This window comes from Simochromis diagramma, unplaced genomic scaffold (genome assembly GCF_900408965.1).
Source record: "Simochromis diagramma unplaced genomic scaffold, fSimDia1.1 OVJJ01000344.1, whole genome shotgun sequence".
Classification (NCBI taxonomy): domain Eukaryota; kingdom Metazoa; phylum Chordata; class Actinopteri; order Cichliformes; family Cichlidae; genus Simochromis; species Simochromis diagramma.
This window is the reverse complement of record NW_024387375.1, coordinates 12,014,587-12,029,499: the sequence shown is the minus strand read 5'-3', so window position 1 is coordinate 12,029,499 and position 14,913 is coordinate 12,014,587. Positions and strand designations below refer to the sequence as shown.

The following is a 14,913-nucleotide window of genomic DNA, read 5'->3' as shown; positions in this document are numbered from 1 at the left end:
AGTAGGCTAACCACGTTATTAAATTAATGCATGTAAGGTGAACTAGCAAACATCATCATAGCTACATGCGGCTGTCTTCTTGTTTGATGGCAGATACTCCCTTCACCCTGGCCAAAAAGGCTAAAATGACCAAAGAAAAAGAGGGAAACAGCTAAACATGAGAGGTTTTTGGACAAAGTTTGTGTTTTTTCCATTGTTTAAGCACTGCTTCCAGCCAAGAGTGATACCATATATGCCCCATAGCTGCAGAAAAGGCTAACATTGTTATCTTTTTGCAAAAAAACAGCTGAACATGAGAGGTTTTTGGACCAATTTTGTGTTCTCCATTCTTTAAGCACCGGTTTGAGCACCGTTTGAGCACCGGCACCGTTTCAAAAGTACTGATTTGGCACCAGTATCGGATAAAACCTAAACGATACCCATCCCTATACACACCTTTGTCATAGCAAATGAAAATAATACAAAAAATAAAGTGTGTCTTTAAGAGGATTTAATCTAGTGCTGCAGGGGAATATAAACCACTCAATTACAATGAAAGAACAAAACAGGTATTTGCAAAGGCTTGAGTCAAACCTGTGTGATTGACCTAAACTCTTCATGGGGCAAATTATTAAGGTCTGCTTCAATTACCTTTATTCTATCAAGCTTATCTGACTCTAATTCCTGTCCTTTGTTCCAGTTAATATCTCCATCTTGCCAAAGCAGGAGCTTTCATCCTGTCAAAATAAGTGTAATAACACTAATTGTGCACCTGACAGATCATATCCTCATGGGGTTACTGAAAATTTTGGAGCCCTTTAGCAATTTTTAGTTTGGTTCATTTTACTTATTTGTGCAATTTGCCTCTTTATTTATTTATTTTTTTCAGACAGAATGGAGTGGTCTTGAAAGTGGACCCTCTCTGACCTGCCTTTCTTTCAAAGGTCTCTATGTGCAACAGCTTTCATACTGATGGTACCTGACAAACGTTTCCCCTGACATACCTCCCATCTCTTGTCGTTCTCTTCCACATGCCTAAGCTTTTTAATGACAAAGGCTTCCAGGCTTTCTCCGGCTTGGCTGAATTGGTGGAGCAAGGGTCCTACAGAGCAGAAAAATCAGCAGCAAAACAAGACAAAAGGGATGAGAAATGCAATGCAGAGAGGCAGATTTTGAGGAGTCTGATAAGGGACATTTTAGGTCTGCTCAGGATTCTCTCATTATTCTGCATTTTGAAAGGAAGCAATAATGAGAACAAAACATTTCCTATCTTTCAAAGTGGCAATTTGCCCATTTAATGCCTGTGCTATGTAGGCCTGACATCCTTTCATCCTCTCTCTTTGCACTAATTTCATTCTTTTTTCCTTTTATTTCTTGGCTGATAATTCTCACTTTATTTCCATTAAGCTTTGTTTGTTCACAGCGATCTGTTGCTGTAATTTATTAGAGCTGTCAGCTTAAATGATGTGGCATGCCGACACGGCCCAGCAAATAGTGGCTCCCCCTTTCCTTTTCTCCTTTTATGGAAAGCCGCCCTAGTTTTTCCCCTTTTTTCCTTGTTTTTTTTTCTTTCATAGAGGAAGAGAGAAACATTACAATTAAGATGGTGACATCGACCCACTGGTGACCATGCTCTGGGACCAGATGTCCTGTCAGAGAAATGCTGGCCGTCACCTCGAGGGAGCTCTGGGTTGAAATCTGGTTCATGTCTCAGTGGGGGAACTCTACAGATCCTGTTCCTTCATTAATTCAAGAATAACTCATTTAAGTTGTAGTCTCTGTTTTCTTTTCTTTTTATGTTGCTGGCATTGTTCAAATCGGCTCGATAACATAATACTGAAAGTCACTTGCAAATTCTCGCGAAGGAAAACTTCAGGACCTCTCGGGCTGAAAATTCTGCATTACCTATTGAGCCCAGTTTAAGCTGAAAGAAATGATCCTTTCACAAAAGCAGTCATTTGCTGTGCCTTTTAAATTGAGTCAAGATTGTTTCATTTATTTATTTATTTACAACCACCCCTACCACCACCCCATACACACATATACCCACACACACACTTCCTTAAGCCCCGGTTGTTTGACAGATGCCCGGCTATCAATGCTGCGTGAAGTACATGTCATTTTCCTCACAGGAGGCCTTAGAGGAAATGCGATCACAACGAGACCCCACAATCTTTACTGTTTCATTTTCAAGCCCGGGATACTGCCTTTCTCTCTTATTTCGTCCTGTACTTCTTTTGTACGAGGCAGCTGCTGTTTTTTTGAGATGAAAGACTGTTTGGCAGTCTTCAAAGAGTCACAGAACTCTAAAAGTCACTTGTGCAGCAGCGCTGTTCATTCTCCATTTTATATCCAATATGGAGGTGATGATCAAAAGGATCTGAGCTGAGGGAGAAGCTAAAAGATGTCTGCTTTGGAGTAAACAACAGCAATATCAATCCCCAGACCCACATGGGGCTCTGGTTTAAGTACTGTCCTTTAGCTAATGCCAGACACAAGTATTACTATTTCTGTATTTGAAAGAAACCTGTTATGGAAAAAAAAAAGATTTAATAAGGAACAAGAGTGAGAGGAAGTGATTGTTTTGAAATAAATAAATGCGTTCTAATGCAACACGTATATTAAGCAGCCTGCCGCACCGATACTAAACATCTCATCTCATTTAGTGGAGGAATGTAAAATCATTAGGAGTCTGCTCATGAAGACTGACAGCAAATCCAAACCATTAACTCTTCCCTCAGTGTGGAGCACACCCATCTGGAAGAGAGTCTTTGGGCTGCAGGAGATCCAACATATATTTATGAGAAGGCTTCTCCATGTTTCAAATGAGGCTGTGTTGCAGTTGTGCAGCTGGTCTGAGCAAATTGCATCTTTTTTAATGAAAGCTATATTAATAATGCATACTAGTAACCTGGGGAAAGTTTTGGGGCCATGCACTGGAGGTGATGGGGAGGGGGGTTTGGTTGAGAACTCTGAACATCCAACTGTGTGCTGCCACGATCATCCTTAGATGCCCTGCTGCATTTTTAATGTCCTGCTGTGCCACTGTCACACAGGCTTGGGACAGGGGCAATGACTCCTCTCAACCAGATCATAGTGGGACATGAGCTAAAAAGTCACATAAGGGTATTCAGAAAAAGAATAATCACTTAAACGACTGTGCTACTTTGCACAACGCAAACAGTACGGTATCCTTTGAAAACAAACATTTGGAAGTAGTCTGAACCAAAGCTGTTGAGACTAAGATAGGCAAACAATGCAAAGTAATAGAATTAGCATACAGCCAAAGTGAAAAATAATCACATTTGTGCTTGTTCGCACATATGCACAAATACTCTACTTAGACAACAAATGCGCTGGCATTAGGGATTAGGGCTGCAAGACACAGATATGTTTTAATTTCTGACAAGAAGGCCATTCCTTTAGAGATGGATTTATTTCCATTTTTTATGGCTTTGTTGTTCTGTCGTCTCCTCTCGTTTCCTTTCCTAAGGACTAGATATCTCTGTTTACCTTGGAAGGCATTGTGTTGTCATTACTATCATCTGGCTGCTATTAGATGGATAATGTTGCCTTAAAGCAGAGAGAATGTCCTCTAGTCATCCCAGAACAATACTGCTACGAAGAAGAACAGGAATTTCACCTAAGTACAACTTTACCACTTCACCAACACTCCACAGCATGTTCGAAAAGTACTGTTACGGGTAAAGACAAGGAATTTTGAAATGTAGATTTCATATATCATGAAACCAAACACTGTCTTCAGGGATTCTACAAATCTCTGCAATAACACTTTTCCCCCCAGATGCCTCATGGTTATCAGTGATGTAATGGGATCTAAATTGCAGCAGACCTGAGCACTGTACCTCTCTAAACTGGATACACCTGTGATGATGACACTGTAGGGTAACCAGGGTGCCAGCAACTGACAGTCCATTTTATAGTGACTATCCGCTAGTCCTATTTCCTGCTCTTAAAGGAAGATGAGTTGACCATAGTGGACTTGCCTATTCGCCATAACTATCTTGCCTGATGTCAGTTCTTTACAGGGTGCTGTCCACTCATCCGTCATTACATGGGCCTTTCTGTAGTAACATTATCGCTTTAGATAAGGCTTCAATAAACTGCCACAGCTTTTAGGGCTCTCTCTCTTGCCACTCTAATCCAATCTATGATGTGGAGTCTGTCCATCATCATGCACCGCAAGGCATTTCCCGTGTCCCTGTGCTCTTGGTTGCACAGGAAATAATGGATGGCCTTGCCCTTGGTTCACGCCAAGGCCTTATGGTACCTTTTCAACTGTTTGTCTTCAGGTTGTCTTAAATGGATCTGCACTGTGGTATTTTGATTTGATTAAATCAGGTTTAAAAGGTTAGATATAGAGAGAGGGAAAGCATTTGCCGTTCCCAGTACTGTGAGCCAGTCCTCTGCCATTTAGCATTGGGCATTGGCCAAAGGAAAGTGGAAAACTGAAATGACTTCTGTGCTCCTTTGTGATTTGCGCTAATGTCCCCCAGGGATTGAGCAATGACCACTGTGAATTCCCCCAGGACGCCAGCCAGATTGAAACCCCTGCCAACAGATTTGAAAGGATAGCAAATCATTTAAACTCCCCAATGTGCATTAGCATTTTTTTTTTCCATTGCCCAGGCCAGCCTCCACAATATTAAATTGCACTTGATAAAATAAAATAAAAATCAGAGAGTGCGACAAGAGCTCTTCAACCTCCAAATCAGCAGAGTGAATATTGGAGTGGCCACTAAAAATTAATTATACTTTAATTCACTTTGTTTACTCTATCAGGTTTCTGTCATCCACTCAAAGAACCCAGCAGAAAGAGAAAGGACTTAAGACAGAAGAGGAGCAAAGGCCTTAAGAGGTGTGCGGTCGCAGAGACCCATAGCAGTGGAAAATATATAAGGATTGCCTTTAGCTGATCCTGTCTGTGACACCAAATTATTGCCGCGTATAAAAATAGGACTAGTATTAAAGTGGGCAGAGTGAATCCTAGCAGTGCCATGTAAAAAGAAAACAACAAAAGCACAGGCTAAAATCAATAGAGGCGTTTTTTGCTCGTTTTCTTTATATTAGGATATATTAATATTTGAGGATCAATACAAACCTTTATTTATGAAGTAGCATGTAATGAAATCTACAAATACTGGTCATTCCTTAACACTCAAGGTTTTCTTAACTATTATTGTGCTCAGCCAGCCAGATAATGCAAATGAGGTAATGAAATATATGCTTTAGTGTGTTTGCATATGAGTATTATGACAGATGAAGCTTTGCTGTGTAAACCACTGTTTAAGGTGCAATCAAAAGGTCTCATTGGGATTCCACATAATGTTGCATTTTTTTTTTTTTGACCACTTCAGCACATTTGTGATTTTCATTACAGAGGAGCAGCACTACACTGAACCCCGTGATCTCAGATACAAATTCAAGTTTAAGGGTCACCACCGTAACACAGCGTTGCGCGGTGCCTTTACACGCAAACCTTTCCCATGTATAAGCATGGGAGGAGAACCTGAAGCAACGTATTGCTGCATAGGGTCACAGGGTCAAATATAGCCCCCAAATGGATGGGGGCTATATTTAAATTTGACATATTTGCTTTATAAATGCGCAATCACAAAAGTTGCACTTCATAAAAGTGTCTCATGAGACCAACAGACCAATAGAGGGATGGTGTTTTATCATCTCAAAAACTCTCTCACACACACACAGGCTGTCGTCAACTGCTCTTGCTTTCACAGAAACCAAAAGATAAATAGAAATGAAAGAAGATGGCACAGTGCCAACACTGAGGGGTTCTAAAAGAGTTTGGGAAAAGGGAGGGTATGCTAACACTGAGATCCCCACTAGCGAACAGTCCTTTCTTCCCAATTGCTTAATTGTTTTAGTGGGACAGGCAGGTGGCTCAAAGCCCCATTTGGCATCTGGTAAAAAAAAAAGAAAAGAAAAGGAAAAAAAAGCTCATCTACATCATGTATGAAAGTATTAGGGTGGGTGCCAGCATTAAACATGCACCCACCCCACCCCACTCCTAGGCCCCAACACCCACTAGTAGATTTCAAAAGTTTGGCTTGGCTCAAGAGCAAGTTTGTGCTGCTATTGTGTGAGATGTGCTTTGCTGAATAAAACATCTTTTGGTATCAGTGGCAGATCAAATAGCTTTTCAAAAAGCCATGCCTCTCACCACTGGTGCCTGGTACCACAGAGAGAACTGTTTTCCAACCCTGTTTAATAAATAGAAGCCACTGTGCTCATCCATTTAGCAACGTTAAGCAGAATTTAGATGTATCTACGAAAATGGAAGCACACAAGCAGGGAAGGCATCTCACTACGGAGGTTGTCCCACACAATGATGCTTTACAGCAGTTCCCGTGAGTGTTCTTTATTATATTGGGGTCCAGACACCTACAACAGCCTCAAGGTTTACTTACAAATTAAAGTACTATACATTACTATCCATTGCCAGTTTTTAAAACATGCGCAGCAGTTGTAATGCCAGACAGACACATCAACATCAACATTCACCCACAGGTGAGAAGCTTCTCTCTTCCTTAGATAGAGCTTGTACACGTTAAAAGGCTGATTTGCATTTATATTGCCATTCAGGGCTTGCAGCTGTAATTGCAGGAGCACAGTAAAAGTGCGCTGATGTACTCACATGTATACACAGGCGGACACAGAATGCATGTGAAGTGTCCGGTGTGAAAACCTTTTCCTTGCGTCCATTGTTATGAATCTTTGGCATGAGAATGTCGGAACGACTACAAGGAGAAAGAGATAGGGAACAAACGGGAGAGAGGGGAGGAGGGCGAGTTCACCCGAGTGTAATATTGGGCTGTCCCAGAAACTTCCAGCCAAACACTAGGAAGTTGTTATCGGATCAGCAACCCAATTCCTCAAGTGACTGCTGTGCTGAAGCGTCACATGCATCTTCGGGGCCCCTTCCAAGCACAGCCTTTCACCATAAAATCGATGTATTGCTAGGCTGGTTTGCTAACAAATTCCCTGAGCAGTAAAACAACACAGGTACGGTGCTGCATCATGCTTGCATGCAATTTAATTAAACTTGGAGGTGAAGATTTGCAGAGATAGCACCACCCTAAGGAAAAATGGGCCAGAAATGTTAGGCAAAGACAGTCAACTATTTAAAAATAAAAAATAATCTTGTGTGACTAACACTCAAAATGAGGAATGCTCGGATTTTTAGCAAAATCCAATCCTGTGCCCACCTGATCATAATATCAAAGCAGCAATCTGTCATTTTCTTCAGATTCAAACTGCAACAGAGACAACAATGCATGCACTTTGTTGGTGTTGCAAACTAACTGTGAACTAACTAAACTGCTCAGTTGCCAGTAACAAAATGACAAGATTGAGCTAATAATTTCTTATTACTAATGTACTGGACGCAGGTTTAACTCAATGTGTTGTTCGATCAAATGTCTGTGAGAACAAAAGGATGATCTGGAAAATGACTAAACGATAATCTCAAAGCCTTGTGGTCTTTTCTTATCTATTAAGTCATGCGCAGTGGTTTAATCCCAGGCATGCTAATGTTGAGAATTTTAAAATGCATACATACATATATTCTTTGTGCTCACATTATGAGTGAGATGATCGATTTTTTTTCTCAAATGAAATTTGTAGAGTAAATCTGCAGAACCATGATGGGAAGAAAACATAATTGACTGTGAATTATATATTAAGGTTAAATGTAGGCCAAAATAAACACTAATCACAGGCAGTCGCTCTGTGGGAATGTTTTAAACAAAAGACTTATTCATGCCTCAGGTCTGCAAAGCAGTATGCTGACAAGTTAGGAACAAACTGCTAATCCCTACATTGTCTGAACCCGTCTAGCTATCAACAGCTATGTTCCGCAAGCAATTACAGATCCTAGCAGCAAGTTAAAAATATATCAAAACCACAGCTGGGAAAGACCCGGATTAAAGGAGGAAGGATACAGTCACGTTAAACCCATCAATATATTTCTTGAGGCCCAGTTATGCCAATGTTTACCCTCTCCAAGGAAAGATAACACAGTATGATCCAGCAGTGCTCTATATACAGCACCCCCACATCTGAACACACAGTCCTGTAGAGCCGCCTTAAAAAAAAAAAAAAAAAGCATAGCCTGTTGTTTCCTGTGCATTAAACTGCAATTTAGAAGCCGGTAATCCAACCCATAATCTGTCACCAAATAAAATCCTGACTGGGGTTAGAGAGGGCTTCCACATGCTTCTTCAGCATTAGTGAAGTATCGATATTGTGGTATTATTGCACTGGTCTATTTAAAAAACTTCCCTGTTCTCTGAGGATAAAGTCTCAGAGGGACGGAGACATGACAAGAAAGAGCAGAGTGAAGAAGTGCAGCTGCTAACCCTGACTTCACAGGTGACCCAGCGATCACAACAGCATCTGGTTGAATTACTTAACACTGCCGCCCAACAGACATGTAATCCGGGATAATGCCCTTTTGCTGAGTGCTCCAATCTGGATAAATTCATCCCAGAGGAATGGGATCCAGCAGCGGAGACTCGGAAAGAGGGGAGATGAGGGCCTTGGGGTTTTGATTGGTTGGTACTAAAGAAAACTGGGAAGAGCGTCTAGATAGATAATGAGGCCCAACAGTAAACAGCTTGATTTTGTTGACAGACTGACTGACGGCATGAGAGGAGCAGATCATTGCCTGGTTTTCCAAGAAGGCTCTGAACTAATCATTTTCCCTTCCCTGGCTGACCTGAATCCTGGCAGACTGAAAATGAGGTTTTCATCCAGACCATATTCACTGGATAAACGACACTTAGGTTTCACATTTTAATATTTGTAAACATGTATGTCAATATAATATTATCTTAATATTTTTTTTTAATTTCTCTATTCAAACAACAATCAACAAAACTCTGTTTTTAATCTTTTTTCCTTCTTTCTTTCTTAGAAATAGCATCTCTCTTTAATGGCAAAAGTAATTCCTAACATTGAAGCATTACAAGTTCCAGCTGTCCAGCAGCAGCCTCTTAGATTATTTATTCATATGTTTACTTATTACCATAAATATCCAACAGGGCACTCGGCTCAGAGGGATTACAGTGGGCTTAATCTATCGTGGCATAGAAATGAGCAGGAGTCACAGTGGATGAGGTGACTTAAGCTGGCTAGCCTTAATGGGACATGCAACACAAACAAGGCAACAGACTGCATGCCACTGGGCTCCATCATGAACTGGTGACATCATCTGTCACTCACTACATGACTGTCACGGTTAGTGGAAAAGTCATATGACCTGGACAAGGCAAGGACGTGCTTGCGACTCATACCATGCATTTTAGTAATCCTGTACCGTTTCAAAATACAGACAATGCTCACGACCAGTACAGGGGACTCTTGAACATATGACTTCTAGAACAGCATGTTGGAAAATTGACACCGTTTTTAGCATTCCAATAGAACTGGGGTAAAATAATTAATTACCTCTGAGTTATTATAGTCATAATCCATGCATTAGACAGCAGAGTGTGTTGCTTACAAATAACTATTCATAATAATGAGGCTGAAAATTGGTATTTCTGTTTGAGTAGTGTTGTGCAGAGTCATGAGCTGTATTTCTTCCCCTCTTTCCCTCCCCTCTCTGAAGAAGCAAGAGTGATTTCCCATCTATAAAAAATCCACATATCCAAACATGACATAGAAAAGACATTTAATTATACTTTGGTGGAGAAATATGTATCAAAGCCTGCCGCCCATGAAAAGCGGATTTAGAGTCGTCAGACAGCAGTTAATAGACAGTAGTAAATGAAAAAGGGGGCTGTTGGGGGGGTACTAAGACGTGCTTTCCAGGACTAAGAAACGGCTTAGTCTGGCTTGGTGGCAAAATCAGGAGTTCCGACACCAGATATATTTAAGTGGTGGGAGATAATGAAGGTGACGGGGGTGGGCAGCAGATTTTAAGGAGATTTTAAGATTGGGATTTTCATTCCTGTGCAGCAGCAACACCCCTAGTGGCTAAAACCCACATTAAATTTACCCTAACAGAAGACAAAAGATTAGACACTTTGTATGTTGATGTCACATTGTGAAGAGAAAGGAAATTACATGAAAAAGGGCAGGGAAATACAGGCAATGAGAGGGATATAAAAAAGGCTGTACACTTAGCAATGTTTAGTTTTTCTTTTGGTCATTTTCTTCAGAGTCTAGCACATCCAATAGGAGGAACTGCCCCTTTCCAACATATTCAGCTTTTGCCCTACACAGACAATCAATCACCCAAAGTAAGAGGGAAAAAATTCAAATAAACACAAGGAGTCAAAGAAGGACAGTCAGTGAGTACATGACAGGGAAATGTGCCACTGCAAGGTGAGGAGTGAAATCACAAACAGGCTGAAGAATATGAGAGATGCTATACGGTGGATTAGACGGCAGGAGAAATGAGGAGCGGGGAGGTGGTATGAAGGGATGGACTAGGGCCTGGAAGAGTTTGGCCTGAGGTGAATGTGTTCCTGGAGACTGTCTCCCAGATTTCTGACTGGAGCTGTGTCATCTGTCACTGGCTGAAGAGGTGACAGCGAAAGAAAAGGTGCCCTAGATGCGATAACAGTGCAGTCAGGAATGAGAGCAGCTCACAACAGCTTTCCCTCTCTCCTTATTCTCCCCCTCTCCGTCTTGTTCGCTTTGGACCATTTACTTCTCAAAGTTGAGAGAGAGAGAGAGAGAGAGAGAGAGAGAGAGAAAAGGAAAAACTGCTCAGCGCCACTCGTTTTGGACTGACTCCTCTCTCTCTCTTGCTCTCTTTCTCGCTGTCTCACAGGATAGCTGCGTCGAAGTGTATGCCTGCAATGGCCACAACTCCCCACTGTCCCCCATGTTCATAAAAACAAGATTGTTTTTCGCAGCTTTCTGCTGACACCGGCTCGACACATAAACAGAGCCGTAATTTGTACAACAACAGTAAGCTTCAGGGAAGCACTTTTTTCTCCCAAGAGGCATGAATAGAGAAGGTAGGCTGTTATCCCCCGTTTACCTGGCAGGGAAAGTGGTATTTTATATTATGGTAATAACCAACTGTGCTGAAATGCACAATCCCATCTCATTCCAGTTGTAGCAATCGTCTCATTCCAATTGGTATATATGAGATTTGGTGCTAGTTGTTCCCCACAACTGGGGCTAAACCTGCGATGATGGGAATGAAAATGTTGAGATTTAGGAACAAAACAAAATGAGATCTTCTAATGTTCAGTGTTGAATGTCTTCCACACCTTTAGTTTTATCTACACCAGACATGGAAATCAAGTACAGTCAGAATATACTGCTTAAGTCAACTGCAGATAAAATACTTAGCAGATGCATAACAAAGTGGGAGATACTAATGAACGATCATGTATTTCTGCATCACAATAAGCACAGATGGCACAGAAACACTTATGGAATCAGGGGAAAAGAATACAGCAAAGCAGCACAATCAGGAATAGCATCGTCTACGGTGTTTGATGGACCACAACTTTCCATTCCCAAAGCCAAGAGAGACAAAGACAGAGAGAGAGAGAGCGCTTCCACTGCTCCAACTGCCCGTTGTTTCAATTTACACAACTAGCGCTACCGTATCCCGAGACATATGCTGTCGTGAAGAGCACAAACCATAAAGACGCTTCATCTGCAAAAGCTCTACCCCCTGTTAAAGCGTGAGAGAAGCCGAGAGGGGGCTTAATTGCTCCATCAGTCAGTTTCAAATAGGTCTGTTATGATATCATTATTTTCTATTTGCCTCTACATGAAAAATAAGTCAGCTGAAAAGAAATATAATCACAGCAAATTGCTGCGTTTGACGAGCAGTGCATTTTTTTTTTCGCCCCCCTATGCTATAGACTATAAATCATAATGTGAAACAGCTGAATTCAGTGCAGAAGAAAATGATCTTGTTTACCAAGTTTCATTTACAGCTGCTGTTTTATCAGCATGTTACCAACTTTGAGCTGTCAGTTTCCACACAATGTGTCAACAAACTGAGATCTCAGTTTTTTGTTTTTTTTTTGTATTGGGGTTTTTTGCAGTTTCTGAGCTGTGGTTTAAAAAATAAAATATAATAAAAAGGTCACAATTACAACTCCCCGTGGGAAACAACTTAAGGCACACAGACAGGCATTTGTTCAGCCACTGCCTCTTTAGAATACAGCCCAATGTGACGGGGGTCAAACCACTTTAAAGAGGTGGTGAGTTATTGGCTCTTGCCCCCTGTAGTATAAACCAGCACGCTCATTAACGGGGAGGCATGATGCTGCAAACCTTCCAAGCCGAACTCTGACTGTCTGATTCAGCTCTGTGTGTCTCTGCGTCTCCCAGCGCCACAGAGGTGTTACACAGAGTCAGACTTGTGCACTACTTTACTCACTTCTATTGTTTTCCAAAGACAACCACCTGGTGGCAAGCAGGGGAAACAACTAATCCATCCTCATTCTGTCCACAAACAGACTGTCTAGGAATAAAAATAACAACAGCAGATACTGTCCAAAGGGCTGGGGTTGCCAAGCTATCCACATGGGTCTGCCTTCTGAAGCACTTTACCGTTAACTTTCCTCTCTCTCTCTACATTCTTTTCACCAAGACCCCCTCCTCCCTTTAGCTGAAGTCAATGTGGAAAGGGCTGTCAGTTCAAAACAATGTGACTCAGGAGTGAACGCTCGACTGAACTGGACTGGGTTTAGGGGGCTTTGTTTGTGTGTGTCTGCGTGTGTGACAGGAATAACAAGCCCACATAGGAAGTATTTAACTTGTCTTGCCTGAACAGCTATGAGCAACTGACGGAGAAAAGTGCAAACTGCACTATTTAACCTCCACTACAGTCATACAGACTTTGTTTTTTTTCCCCCTTCTTCTTCTTTTTTCTCTCTCGCTCTTAATTTTCTCCTTTCTCATTCTGCATCAGACATCACAGCGCACACGGGAGCGCTATATCAGAAACAGTTTTTTGTTTTTTAAAAAGGAAGAAAGAAAAGCACGCAGATGGCACAGCAACAAGCGCAAGAAAGACGTCGCAGCAGCAAGACATGGGTATAGAGACACAGTTCTCAGCCAGCCAGTCACACGCAGACACACACACAGCAATCATGAGAAACAGAGATGTGATGAATTAGCAACTTTAACGTGAAAAAAAACTTACTATGTCCGGAGATCCACGGGAGCAGCAGAAGGACCCAGAGGATCATGACTGCGGAGTGGAGAGGGGCAAAACCTACGAAAAACAGTAGGCGAGTGTGAAATTGAAGTTGGCAGGCACAAACACATGCACGAGATGAGACAGTGCTCCTCTGTGCTGCTGGGGGGTGGTGGGGGGTGGGGGGATGCTACAGTCCCTCAGTGGATTCTTGTTTTACCAGAGGAAAGCTGGTTGTCTGTCTTCTGTCCTCCTCTTCTTCTGGTCCTTCTTCTTCTCTCTCCCTCTCCTGTCTCTCTGTGTCTTTTCCCTCTGTGTGTCACTCTTGAGTGTAGCCGGTTGTCAGCTCTGCCTTTGCGCGCTCTCTTTGTGGTGTGAGCTTGTAGACTTTCTGTGTCTTCGCCGCTGACTCTGAGAATACACACTCGCTCACTCTGCCTCTGTCGCTCGCACGGTTTCTCTTTGCCCATCCATTCTGAGTGCCTTCAGCCCTCACTTGCCCGCTCTCTCTCTCTCTCTCTCGCTCTCTCTCTGTTGCTTTACCACAGCAGACCCTGTCAGGGGATAGAGCTCCACTACTAGACTCCTCCCTCCATCGCTCTCTCTCAGCCTGGCTGTCTGGGTGGCTCTGTGCCTGAGTGAGAGTCTGGGAGGCTTGGGTCTTCACTCTGGGAACCAGAGCTGCCATGGGAGAGGGTGCAGCTCCAATTAGAATGAGAATAGGAGGAGACCTCTGTAGCTACAAATTATGCAGACATTCACAAACAAAAACTGCACTTTCAGCCCCTCCTCCCTGTTAAGACCTTTGTCCTTTTGTACATCCCTTTTTTGGATTCTTTAGAAGTGGATTTTGGAATCTGTAGCTTTTTCTCTGTGAATGAATGAAGACCAGATTAACATTCACCACCAAAGCCGTATGATTCATTAGTATCCAGCTTTTATTAAGGGGGAATTAGATTCATAGTCACTCATTCAAGGAGATATGATGCAAGGCACCATAAAATAGCCAAATGCACTGCATGCTTACTGACAAGTTCTCCTAGTTATGCATGTTAAATATTTAATAAAGTGGATTTTTTTTCATACAGGGCAAGCAAGGTTCATGTGTAACAGTATTCCACATCTTGTACTTGACTTTGTTGCTGTTCAGAAAACCATTTTAATATCCACCGGGTCTCCTCCGAGTGCTCTGGCTTCTAAATTGTGTTTCTAAATTGCCTATAGATGTGAATGCGATGTGAACGGTTGTGTGTCTCTGTGTTAGCCCTGCGACCAGTCCAGGGTGTACCCCATCTCTCACCTTATAATAGCTGGGACCCTCCCAGCCAGTCACATCAGATGTCTGCCCGCTCTGAGCCTTGTTCTGTTGGAGGTTTCTTCTTGTTAAAAGGGAGTTTTTCTTTCCCACTCTCGCCAAGTGCTTACTCATTGGTTTGATTGTCTGGGTTTTCTCTGTATTATTGTTGGGTTTTTACCTTACAATATAAAGCACCTTGAGGCGCCTGTTGTTGTGATTTGGCACTATATAAATTAAACTGAAATGAAAGGTGGGATATACCAGTTTCTGCAAATGTTTTTATTTAACATGTAGCTTGCCATCACCAGTGTGTGTGAATGGGTGGATGACTGAATGTAGTGTAGAGCGCTTTGGGGTCCCTAGGGACTAAGTAAAGTGCTATACAAATACAGGCCTTTTACCATTTAACATTTAACATGGAGTTAACAGGGGACAACAGTGTCTATAGATATAAAATGTCTTAGTCGGTTGTGTT

At 42.1% G+C, this 14,913-nt stretch overlaps 1 protein-coding gene across 8 annotated transcripts in view; it reads right to left on the bottom strand.

Annotated features, from left to right (window-relative positions):
- Positions 1–14,662, bottom strand: part of kirrel3b (kirre like nephrin family adhesion molecule 3b) — a 169,872-nt gene extending 155,210 nt beyond the window's left edge. For 4 of the 8 annotated variants that reach the window (XM_040009547.1, XM_040009548.1, XM_040009552.1 and 1 more), the window contains exons 1-2: positions 13,362–14,662; positions 13,148–13,219 (exon numbers count right to left, since the gene is read on the bottom strand). In XM_040009547.1, coding sequence (XP_039865481.1) covers positions 13,148–13,219; positions 13,362–13,611 — 322 coding nt within the window. In that variant the 5' untranslated portion in view covers positions 13,612–14,662. The remainder of the gene's footprint in view (positions 1–13,147; positions 13,220–13,361) is intronic. The other 4 variants (XM_040009554.1, XM_040009549.1, XM_040009551.1 and 1 more) reach the window with 4 other exon arrangements.
- Positions 14,663–14,913: the final 251 nt, after the last annotated feature.